Here is a 13,163-nt window from a genome sequence, read left to right on the forward strand (position 1 = left end):
GGAGAGGGTCAAGCATGGCAGGGCTACCCCGGTTAACCGAAACGCAACTTCCGGTATCTTACTTCCTCTTGGCAGGCGGGTTGATGGTAAAACTGACCAGGAGCGGGGAGAGTAAGACAAACAACAAAGACAAGAAGAATTATGAGATACTTTATGGTGGAATAATTTGACGGAGTAATATACCTTTGTCTAATTAGAAACTTGAACCGGAAACAGACAAATCTCTATCGCAGGGGTCACCAACCTTTTTGAACCTGAGAGGTACTTCATGAGTACTGAGCAAACCCCCAGGAACAGTGCATATTTCCTCAATCCCCCCGTACTCAGCGGCCAAGCCTGGTACTGCAGCTGTTTAAGCGGGCTGTGGACGGGTCCATCGATTCAAGGGGCCCAAAAGCAGATATCTCCGTTAACTCCAATACAAGTGGGGAACAGGGATGTGTCCCCTCAAAAAATGACTGGATATCAATCAAAGGCTCATGCTAAGTTTTCTCTTTTCAAAACGCCACCTCAAGCGTTTTATTAGCCGTTTACTGTTATTATGTTTTGCTGGAGAAGGAGGGGTGGGCAGCTGAAAGGAGTCGTAGTTAAACCAATGTTGTTTCGGCCCGGCATCCGAGAGGGCCCAGTGCACGGCTCCGTTAACTTCTCGTGTCCGAGGATTTTCCTTTTACTTAACATGAATGACGTTGATGGTATTTAGGCACTGTGGTGACTTTTTATCACTAAATTTGTTTTAGTGATCACTAAAAGTTTTAGTGATTAAGGGATTTTTTGACTGGTTCAGCTGCTGCTCAATGACTCTCACGTTGCGATTCACCATTTATTGATCCATTTATTCGAAAGATCCAAAGGCAAAGAACGGGTACATACGGTATCATTTTTATAATATTGTTAATAGCCTAATAAACATTTCAGTCTTGTTAGTATTTCATTTTTAATTTGCCTGTTTAGCTATGTATAACAGTTAACAATGTTGGTGTAGGCCTATTACAAATATGTATGTGGGTAGGCTACCCCAACCTCGTTGCTGATCGATATCTAACCATTTATTTTTATATAAATTATTGATAGCATTTTTCTTAAATAGTTGGATGGAATCTGTTTCTTAAGCAATAACATTGAACTGTATTGTTTTCTAGGCCAACATACATGTACTATGTTGTTGGTATCATATGTTATATGGAGCAATCTTTCATATTTATGAAGTTAACTTATACTTCCATGGTCGGTAAACAATGCGACTGCGATCGCTCAGACCTCTCGCTTATGATGCTACAATGGTAACAATGCTAAAAAACAAGAATATTTCTGCATCCGGTACGTCATGAACTAGGGCGTGGCTAGGATCCCGTGATGCGGAAGCATATCTCTCCTTGATGTTGCCCTGCGCCATTGAGCGGTTTACATAGGAATGAATGGGCGCCATTTTGGAATCCGGTGTCCATTCTATAATATGTTCATGGTACTGAGTCATACGAAGGGCACCCAGTTTGATGCACTCATCTGAAATAACACATTTGCTAAGTTTGCCTTAAATATATTATTTTGAATGATTAATGATACTCCTCTCTCTCCCTGCTAAAATCATCTCTCTGAAGGGATCTCGGTAGAGGTAATGGATTACAGGCTGATTCCTCAATTGCAGAGATACTTCCTGAATAAATAGGTTGTGAGTATAGGTAATATGGCGTGGTGTGGCCGTCCAGATTTAGTAGGATGCTGACCACCTGACCAGGTAGGCCTACCTATATTTGGCAAAAGGAAGCATTGGATTACTCCTTGCTCGGTCTATAATATCCTAGGACAAGCTCTCCACCTCATCTCTAACTACACTACCACATAATAAATAATTAATAATTTATCGGAATGGGAGGAAATGATGATGTTTATGTCGGGACAACTGTTTGTATTGTGCAACTCTGATGCAAACGCCCTGCTTAATTCCACTCAGGGAAGGCCATTTCACAATATTAAACAAACAGAAACCCATTGATGGTTCAAACACGTTTTATCGCCCATGGACAAAAGCCGAAGACCTGTCATTCACGATACATAAATCTTGCTTGCATTAAACACCTTCTTGGCTCCGGGCTGTGAACTGAACCACACACACCTATCACCAGTTAAGCAGTCATTTAAGAGACGGTTTTCAAAATACTCGGCTATCTTCTAAAGCAGTGGGGGTACCCCCTCTAAGTTATTTTTCAGGTGAGTACCCCCCTCTTTAACTGCACAAATACATTTTTTTTACATAAAAAATTATGTGCGTTGTAGTTGGCAGTGTAAACATGAATTTTAAAGGGTGTAAATACAGAAGAGTGAGTAGAAAGTGCTGTATATCCTGGTTCTATATTTAGTTGTTAACCTCAGTATGTTCAGGGGTTTGAGGGACTGTTAGAACACAGGATGTTGTGAAAGTTTTGTTTTTTTTCACACAGACACCCACCCACCCACACACACACATTCACGCTCACTCACAAATACACACACACACATTCACGCGCACTCGCAAGCACACACACACATACACGTACACTTACACACGCGTACTCAGACACACACGCACACACTCACAAAAACACAGATGCACACTTACACTGACACACACAAATACACGTGCAAACACACACACACACACACACACACACATGCACATAGACATACTCACACACACACACACACACACACACACACACACACACAGGACCCTTGGTAACCCTACCCCAATGAGCCCATAGGTCTTGTCTAGTGCCCAGGGGCCCCAAATAAAACGTGCCGTTAAGGGCCCTCTATACAGCGGCCATTGTGTCCCGCCTGACTGGACAGTAAATCTGGTGGCAGGGCACCGCACTCGCACAGCAAAACACACTTCAGTCAACCCTCGAAACTTACCCCACGTCGGGGCTCGAGTGAGACCATTAAAAAGCTATGTATGTAATTGTTGTCACATAGTGCTTGTTAGAATGATGAATGAAATTCCCCCCGGATAATGTAAAAGAAAAATAAGTTGAGGCAAACTGACAAAGGTATGCAAACCGACAAAGTAATAGCTGCATAGATGAGTGAGCGGTTGAATCGTGAATGAACAAAGAAATACATGATTGTGTGATGAATTAGTGAATAGGGAGATGGATGAATTTAAGGTCCCATTATGGAATCAGACATCAGCGTCCGATTGGCTGAGAATGACAGCCGTCATAGTGTCAGAACCCAAGACTTGCAGAGTCTATCTTTCCAATAACACTTTAATTGCTTAAGATTTGATAACAAAAAGCAAGCAGGGTCACACACCTGAGTTCACCCGTTTCAAACAAAGGTTGATTATCCACCGGTATCAAGAGGAAAGTCTACATTGTTAAATCCATAAAAACGGTTAATACATAACGGACCGTCGGAAAAAACAGCCTGATGACATAACAGCGGCGGGATGTTGGAATAATAAATAATACATTGGAAGATTATGGAAGTAAAAGTTGTGTTGCGTTGGAGTGGGCCTTTGCAGCATCCAGTTCCCCATCCAGGGTTGCCAGATTGGGCCTGATGGGGACAGTGTTGCCAGATTGGGCCCGAAATCGGGCCTAATCAGTGTTGATGAAGTCCTTGCATTTAATTAATTTTTCACACATTCAGATACCAGATGGACTGTATAAAGTCCACTTTTCCCAATTTTTTTGGTGTGTGTGTGTGTGTAGGGAGAGAGGGTTGAGTGTTTCGAGGGAGTTGAGGGTTCACTTACACCGGGTAGTGAACTCAAAGGTAGAGATCAGAGTCCAAGAGGCTTCTTGAAAACACACAGACAAACAAAAATAAAATTACAACGCAAAAGGAAACAGCAAACTGGGACAGGAAGTAGGTAAGTCAAATACCCAGAGGGACAGGATTACTCATTAACATGGGTGACAAACATTACCATAACAACACAGGAAAAAGGTAGTGGGGAGGAAATGGTTTCAGGACGGGATTGTTAGTGGCTCAAGAGAACAGGGTTAGGAAGGTCAGGAAGAGGGCGAGAGAGAGAGTTAGAGAGGGAGAGAGATGAGAGAGGGAGAGAACAAGAGATAAAGAAAGAGCAAGAGAGTGAATAACAACGAAAACATCAATTTGCCAGGTGTTGAATGATGAACTCAAAGCAGCTCTCAACAAACACGTCTCTCAGGCCGGTTGTAATTAGCCTCTGTACATAACGCCAGAACACGTGTATCGTTTACACCGCGCACTGTCGTAACTACACCCCATCTCTCTCTCTCTCTCTCTCTCTCTCTCACTCTCTCTCTCTCTCTCTCTCTCACTCTCTTTCTGTCCGTCTCTCGTAAGAGGAATTCCTTTCCCCCCAGACGTCCCTGAATTCTCCTCAGCCTCCTCCCCCTCGGCACCTCATGTCCATATCTTCTGACAAATGTACTTATTGTAAGCCGCTTTGGATAACAGCGTCTGCTAAATACCCTAAATTTAAATGTACATGTAAATATGTCCTGGTCACCTTGTCGCCTGGATGCTTATCGTCCGTCGATGCAAACCGTCCTGCTCTCTCTGTGTGTGTCCCTTACCAGGCTCTCCCTGACCTCACCTGGTCAGGTGGTCTGTGTGAGTCGCTGAGCTCGGACCCAGCAGAACCTCTGATTGTTGGAGACAGCCCAGAGCCTGGACCGAAAACGAAATCAAAACTAACCACCACCAAATGAAACATTGACCATTGATTCAGCCAATGGATGGCACCGTTCACTGCCAACCGAAAAACCATGTGGGAGTGTGTTCTCTTGTTTCGGGGTGAATAGGTGGGTGACAGAATCTAGCTCTCTGATGAAACAGCCCCTGTCTAAGTGCAGACATTGTAAATGTTAAACGGACTGCATTTATGCATCACTTTTCTAACCATTGGCCACTCAAAGCGCCTGACCATTATTTTATTGCCTGCCATTCACCCATTCATACAAACATTCACACACCGACGGCAGAGTCAACTATGCAAGGCGACAGCCAGCTCGTCGGGAGCAGTCAGGGTGAGGCGCCTCGCTCAGGGACACCGCGACACTCGGCTAGGAGGAGCAGGGGATTGGAGTAGCAACCTTCCGGCTACCAGCCAACCCCCCTCTGCCTCCTGAGCCCCATGCCGCCCCCCTCTGCCTGATAATCACCGGTTGGGAATCCCTGAACAGAGCGTAAACACAACAGGAACTACCGCAACCTCAAAGGGGGGGAGGGAGGCGAGAGGCCGTGGGGGTGGCACACGAGACGCGGCCGCCAGGACAAGAGTCTCCAGGGCGAAAAGCGGCTGATTGTAAGGGGAGAGCAGCCGAGCACAGAGCTGAGAGCACAGAGCTGAGGGCACAGAGCTGAGGGCAGGGCGGGGGAGGCTGTCATGGAACAGTGTGGCACGAAGTTACTGAGTTTGGCACGGCGCCAACTGGAGTTAGGGGATGCTTGTTAAAAAATAATAATAATAAATAAATCCCTGGTTACGGTTTATGGACTGGCGAGTCTTGGAGTTATGGCTTTGCGGAGGTCAGAAAAGATCATTAGTCTGACTTTTTTTTCCCGCTTTCCATAAGAATGTGTTTTTTTCTTTTGTAGCGAAATGTATTTCTAATGTTGTTTGCAACCAGATAAAGATTATTGGAGGTAATTGTGTTTTTAAAAAGGCAGTTCTAGAAACACACACACAAAAACACGCGCGCACACACACAAACACACAAGGCAAAGACGTGAGAGAGAGGGGTAAATAAATGAGAAATGCCTGTCTAATATCGTTTCCCACCCGGTAAAGATTATTGGAAGGAATTGTGTTTTAAAAAGGCAGTTCTTTCAAACACGCACACAGACGCACACACACACACACACACACACACACCCACAGACACACACACATGGCCATGAACACACACAAGCATACAACAAGTGGAGTCACGTGAAGGAAAAGACCTGAGAGAGAGGGAAAATAAAGGAAGAAATGTACAGGGGTAAGGTAATCCGAGTCATACATGCCGAGGCAGTAACCGCAAGCCTGCGTGGAGCCGACCGCCAATCAGGGAACAGGAGACCAGGACCTCAGACTGTGGAAAGAGATAGCGGAGAACGCGCCACAAAAATGCGCCCTGTCAGTGGAGACGTTAACGTTCCCAAACGAAAACCTGGAAAAACAGCCGAAGGTTATCAACAACAGCCGACGCGAGAGATTGGCGAGAACGCGAGACCACTGGTTACATGACTCCCTGTGATGTTGTGATGCTGGCAGGGAAATAATAAGCTATAAGCCTTGTGGGTTGGGAGTGATGAACTTGAACCCTGGGTTCAGCAAGCACCTAAAAACATCTCGGAGCAAAGATGATATGAAACTAGACTTGGGTGTAGATTTTCTGTATTCATCCAAAGTATTTGGGATACCTGTCCTCCAAAACACTTTTTCAGCCATCACTTCTGCTCAAAATCATCCAAAATGAGGTGCAAAACATCAAACTAATCCACTCCCAAACTGATACTCCCAAGCATGTTTGAAAGGGGTAGAGACACTCTCCGAACCTCAACCACAGACACATCCCTGGTTTGTTTATTGCTTTTGACGGATGACAGGACATTTGTCCTTCAGGCAAGCAAACAGTTTCAGAGAACCCTCACCAAAATCTGGGCCTCGAGGAAAAGATTCCAGACTGTCCTCAGACCAAGCTAAAGACCCAGTGCAGGTTTAGCCATGAAGCGCACTGGAGTTACGCGGCGTGTGTACCATTCCCAATGGCACACTCGCATTCCAGGCTAAGGGTGTGGGTTAAGTGAGGGTCAAATTCCATCGTTTAGGAGGCACTGGTCTCGAGGTGTTACCGAGCCGACAGGAAGTGGTCGTCGGTCTGAAGCTTCAGCTTTGGTTCTCCGGAGATTCCCGAAAACGTTTCTGACGTTTGGACCTTTGAACATCTTCTTAGGGGAAAGAGGTGGCATAACAACTTAAAAAACGTTTACGCACCGTCTGTTTTGTTTCTTGTGTCAGGATCCTGGTTGTACCTTTCGGAGAGCACTCACAGGGAAGAGCTTTAGGAGGGTGACTTCCAAAGCATAGTTGGAGTTCTTGGCATGAGGAATGTGGCTGAAGCGGTAGGCTACAGGGTGGGTGTTTGGACTCCGAGCTCACCCTGCACAGAACCCCTTCGATCAGAAAGGCTGCGGCTGGATCCTTTTGGAACGCCCGACGTTCACTGGAGCAGCCTCTCATTGTTTTTACATTCCAAGACTGATTAACGTAAATGGTAAATTAACTGCATCTATACAGCGGCCAACAGTGGAGGCTTTTTCAGTGAGGAGAGGGAGGAAGATCCTCCTTGACATTGTTGAGAATAAGAAATGCAGATTGCCCAGACTACTGTAATGAATTAATGCCCTTAAATATGACTACTTTAAAGCCTTTGTATATGTAATGTTCGATCCCCTGGGTAAAGGGACATTAGCACCCCCTATCGCCTTTTGACAATTACTTCAGGGAGCACAATAACCCCATGAATAACTTGGTTCAATGGGAGAGAGGAGGAAAGTCCTCCTCTGAGTGGGTGTGACTAGCTAAGGGGTCTGGAACGCGCCAACGTCTATTCACGAATAGGCTGGAGCCCTGGCTGCGCTATGAACCAATAAGAAGGAGCCCTGGCTGTGCTATGAACCAATAAGAAGGAGCCCTGGCTGCGCTATGAACCAATAAGAAGGAGCCTTGGCTGCACCATGAACCAATAAGCACGAGCCCTCGCTGCGCTATGAACCAATAAGAAGGAGCCCTGGCTGCGCTATGAACCAATAAGAAGGAGCCCTGGCTGCACCTTGAACCAATAAGCAGGAACCCTGGCTGTGGAGCAGCCCGGAGGGGGGGGTTATCTCCTCAAGTCAAGGCTACGGGAACCAACACACCCGCTCAGTCGTATGGCTCGTCTCCACGGAGCGGTGCGCTTCTGTTCGTTATGGTACAGTGCGGCTCTGTTCGCTTATTTGGCGTTTCCGCCGAGCGGTGCGGTGGTGTATGGTGCGGCTCGGTTAGCTTATATGGGCGTTTCCAGCGCCAAAAGGTGGGCAAGGTCCCGAAGTAAACGCGCTGAGGCTACATATTTTTCGACACTCCTCCGTTGGGTTACCAAGCAAGTCTGAAAGGGTGGCGAAAATGTGGAGCTACACCGCCGTTATTAAAAAAATCTAAAATCACTTTTTAAAATATCTGTGTGGTATGATCAGGTTACTGATATCTTTGCAACGCAAACAGCGAGGAGGATTGACTTGATCTCTAAATTAAGTCCCTCAATCTTAATTGGTTAACACCATGACCAACATTCTGAAACATCCATTAACATCCACACTTGCCTCAAACAATGTTAGGCTTACAGCCCATGTAAATAGTTTTGAAATAATGTTCTTGTTCTTCTTTTAATTGTTTGTTACTCCGACCGTTGTTTGATATTGTTGAAAGGATGTTAGTGAAGGATTCAGAGCATGATGCATTTTAAATGGCATCACATTTGGTCTTGTGTCTTAATTTTTCTTAAAACAATTAAAATAAACAAAATAAACATAGCCAAATTACAACCAATAGCTTCAGTCATTGAGGGCAAAAATAGGCTCATTGATAGGCCCAGACTTTTTTATTTAGTTTTACAAATCAAGACTAGGCCTGATTTGACTAATTGGCTTTGCATCCTTTCCTTCTGCCCTTGTAGTCCAAGACATGCTGCCCACCAGCTTTCAAAGTCCATTGCTGCCACTGGTGGATTTGTATACATTTTGTTATACTTATCCCTCCCTGCTATTTTGTAGTTCACCAAAAACACCCTGAAACAACTTGAGTCTCACATTCTTATGCCACCATACGCCACTAACAGTGCAAGCAGGCCAATGGCAACCAAGCGCGCAGTCCTTCCTCCCTCACTTGAAAAACCACCAGCCGCTACTGATGGCCACTCACAGCTCTGTAAAATATCGCCAAAAATTCACCCATTCATGTACACATTTACACACCGACGGCGGTGTCAGCAACGCAGGCCGACAGCCAGCTCGTCAGGAGCAGTCAGGGTGAGGTGTCTTGGTCAGGGACACCTTGCCACTCAGCTAGGGGGGAGCCGGGGATCGAACTAGCAACCTTCCGGCTACCAGCCAACCAGCTCTACCTCCTGAGGCATATGCCTCTCCATTACCTTCAGTGAAACGTACTTCGCTAAAGTCCAATTAGCATGTCAGGAGCTACACTCCCTATTCAATCTAACGGGTTAGCGGCTAGCCATGAATCAACCCAACAGACCCCGAACATCCTTTACAGCATCCGGTGCTAAATTGCTTTGCTAAGGCTAAAGTGAATGCTAACTAGCCCTGCAGTGACCACCATGGGAGTCAGGCTTTACTGCGCAGGTTTTCCCACGTCTCTCAGTGAGTCACCTTTCGGGAAGGACTCGGACAGGAAGTGAAGTCCGCCAGAGAGAGGTTTGGGTTTGGGTTCTCAGGCAGCTGTTTCCTGTGCCTGCTTGGCACCGGATTGGTCCATGTCCAGAGGGACTCAGACCATAGTACTGAACCAGAGGCGAGGAGTTCATGACGCCCTGGGAGAAATGAGATGTAGCCCCATTAATACATACCCTGTTGCGGTCGGACAAAGAAAAACAAGACCTTCTCGGCTCACATAGCTTCACTTCACCGTATTGCGTGTGGAACGCGAACCGCTCACACTCATGCTCACCACAGCTCGCCCACGTACCCTTGTGCGCACACAGGGACACACACACACACACACACACACACACACACAAACACGCCCTCCACTGCAGACCATTGGCATGCATACTAATGGACAACCTTCGAGAGATCAAACGAGCTGGATCAAAAAAACAATGCCTGCGTGCCCGGCAAACGAAAACATAAAGTCCAGTTGGTTTCCGCAACGACAAGCAGAAGCCGTGACTTTGAATGCATGTGGGAATGAATATGATTGAGGAAAGAATGAAAGCAGGGGCCAAGAACAAGGGGAGATGAAAGGATAGAGAGCGAAAGAGAGAGAGAGAGGGAGAGAGATGGCTTAAAATGGAGGGGAGAGGGGGGCGGTGGCAGTTGAAGTTCTGAAACAAGGCGTGTCACATGACAGTTCAAAGGATGGAGAGGGAAAGCTGCAAATGATCATCTGTTGAAAGATGAAAGTGTGAGTCGCTGTGGCAGCGGTGGAGAGGGAGACAGAAGAGGCGGAATCAACTGTATGAGTGTGTGGAAAAAAACAGAACAAAGAGGGGGGTCAGAGGGAGGCGGGAGAAGAGAGGGAAGGTGAAGAGAGTGAGAGAGAGAGAGAGAAGGAAAGAGAGAAAGAGAGACAGAGAGAGAGAGAGTGAAAGAGAGAGAGAACGAGAGAGAGAGGGAAAGAGAGAGAGAACGAGAGAGAGAGAGAGAGAGTGAAAGAGAGAGAGAACGAGAGAGAGAGCGAGAGAGAGCGAGAGAGAGAGAGAGAGAGCGAGAGAGAGAGAGAGCGAGAGAGAGGGAAAGAGAGAGAGAAGAGAGAGAGAGAGAGTGAGAGAGAGGGAAAGAGAGAGAGAAGAAAGAGAGAGAGAGAGTAGATGATGATGAGTGGTGGTCCAGGACTTCATGGGGTTTCCCTGATGAGGTCCAGCTGACGGAGTGTGCACGTACCGTGAGCGTGCACGTAGCGTGAGTGTGCACGTGACCACATCACCCTGCTGACTTCTGTGTTATTCACACATCCTGAGCCACGGCCTGGGCCAGACAGGGGCCCACACACACGCACACACACACACACACACACACACACACACACACACACACACACACACACACACACACACACACACACACACACACACACCCACAGCCACCCACCCGACCGTCGGTGTGATCAGGGTGAGGCCCAGCACAAACACACACAGACATACAGGCTCACACACACACACACACACACACACACACACAGGAGTGTAGTATGTGTGCGCCGTGTGTGTTTGAAGTTTTTTTGCGCTCATACATCGACACAATCGAAAAGGAAAATCTTGTCTGCTCTGAGGCTCAGAAATGCATGAACCTACGGACACACACAGTCCATCACTGCAAGTCAAAACCACGAGCCGGGCGCAATGGGATTTCTGGCTCCATCGTGGACACACGACTCCCTGTTTGTTCAAAACTCCCCAACCCACCACCCTTCACACCCTGATTCCTAAATTCCCCGCGCTAGATTACGTGCCGTTCAGAGGAACACCTTCAGTCGATTGGGGCGTTTAATTAAAAAAAACTGTTAGGCAGACGAGAGATTCAGCATGGGACGCCTCGCAACCCAGACATTAGCCGCCGCCGGAAAGCTACTATAAGCCAATGTCTGGGTTGCCAGGCGTGAGGTGTCCATCTCTGTGAAACCCCCTTTCTCAGCTGCCCCACACCTCCAATATGGTACATGGAATGGAAGAAGGTAGTATATTAAGGCAATAACCCGGTGGTGTTTGTGGAACTACAATCACGTTAAGATACTGTAGATAGATACATGCTTTATTCATCATAAATGAATGAATGCCGACGTTAAGGCATTAGGACGACGCTCGTCTAAAAACACAACCATAAGACTAATAGAAAAGGTCAGTGATAGTATGAATGACATCAACCTCTGTGTCAAAAGGACATTGACACATGAACACACCCACAGAAAAACAAAAAAGAAATTGCTTACCCGTCTGTCTGCCTCTCCTAGTACACTGCCTGTCTGTCTCTCTAAAACACCAACTAGTACACTACCTATCATTCTCTCTAGTCCACTCCCTGAATTTCAGCCATGAGGATGTTGCGGTTCGAGGGTGAGCCATCAGTTGACAGTGACTGATGAGAGACTGATGAAGAGAAACAATGGGTGAAACCTGCTCGACTGGCTATGTTCTGGGATGCCAGGTGTAGGGTGTCTATTGCCGTAAAACCCCCTTTTTCAACCCCCTCACACGTCAAACGTATGGAAGGGGTGAAGGTCAATTTTCAAATTCTGTGCTAGAGTCATGGTGGTGGGTGTATCGCAACAGCTATGTAGCGGGAATATCCCGGAACAAAAGAAGAAGACTTAAAGATGAAACTGAAAAAGGGTTTTATATTCTGGGGGTGTATGGTGGGTGAATCACAACAGTTATGCAGCGGGAATATTGCGGAACATAGAAGAAGACTCAAAGAAGGAACTTAAAAAGGGTTTTATAATATAACTCTTGTCTGGGGGGGGGGGGGGGGGGGAAGAAAACAGTATTTCGATTTCAATATCCTGATTCTATTTGATAAATCCCCATTACTGAGGGGAATACTTTCAAAAATGTCCACAATGGCCATTTGGCAGTTCCTTGAAATTTAGTCAAACTCCATCATAAACCTGACAAATGTACTTATTTCTGACAAATGGACATATTGCAAGTCGGTTTTGGACAAAAGCGTCTGCAAAACGCCCTAAATGTAAACGTAAACTGGCAGTGTTCCTCCAAGTCCAACCTTATATCCTCCTCCACAATGATCCACCACAATATTCCTCCCGCAGTACGAGCTGGCTAAACTTAGTTGGCCTTGTCCTGGGAAAACCAGGACTATTTTTAGGATATCGGTCATGAACCTCGGCTTATCCTCGGTTGGAGGTTGTGAACCCACGCACTCACCCCGTGAAACACTGCACACAGCACGCGGAGCGGTGGAGCCACTACGGGTGGAGCGGTACGACGCTATCTCACCCTCTCACCCTCTCACCCTCTCACCCCGAGCGTCGGTTTGTGTTCACTCAACCTTCAGCATCGGCATCAGCGGCGAGGAGAAACCGCCGGAACACAGCGAGTGACGAGCGGCGCCGGCGACGAACGAAAGCAGAAGGAACGACGACACGCCCACGTGCCTGTCGCCACGACGACCGCCGCCCCTCCCCCCCCCAGAACCGGCAGTTCCTCAACCAGACCGCTGTAGCGCTCGGCCCTCAGAGAGAGGGAGGGAAATCCTGACTCAGCACGTTTGCGTCGGCCCCAGAGGGCCGACACGACTGGCGAGGCAAATGAAAGATTTGCATGGCCACAGCGGTTTAAAAATTAAACAAAGGGAAGATAAGGAAGTTTACCAAAACAGACTCTGAGCCTCACGAGACCAGTGTGTGTGTGTGTGTGTGTGTGTGTGTGATAGTGTGTGTGTGTGTATGTGGGTTTGTGTGTCTG

General features: G+C 47.0%; 1 protein-coding gene across 1 annotated transcript in view; it reads right to left on the minus strand.

Moving 5' to 3' along the window:
- LOC307074555 (sodium- and chloride-dependent GABA transporter 2-like) overlaps positions 1–11,745 on the minus strand; it is a 29,346-nt gene extending 17,601 nt beyond the window's left edge. Inside the window, exon 1 of the mRNA XM_079734741.1 lies at positions 11,672–11,745. Within this exon, the coding sequence (XP_079590867.1) occupies positions 11,672–11,743 (72 nt within the window). The 5' untranslated portion in view covers positions 11,744–11,745. The remainder of the gene's footprint in view (positions 1–11,671) is intronic.
- Between the last annotated feature and the right edge of the window lie 1,418 nt (positions 11,746–13,163).

Source organism: Pollachius pollachius, assembly GCF_949987615.1.
Source record: "Pollachius pollachius genome assembly, chromosome: 4".
Taxonomy (NCBI): Eukaryota; Metazoa; Chordata; class Actinopteri; order Gadiformes; family Gadidae; genus Pollachius; species Pollachius pollachius.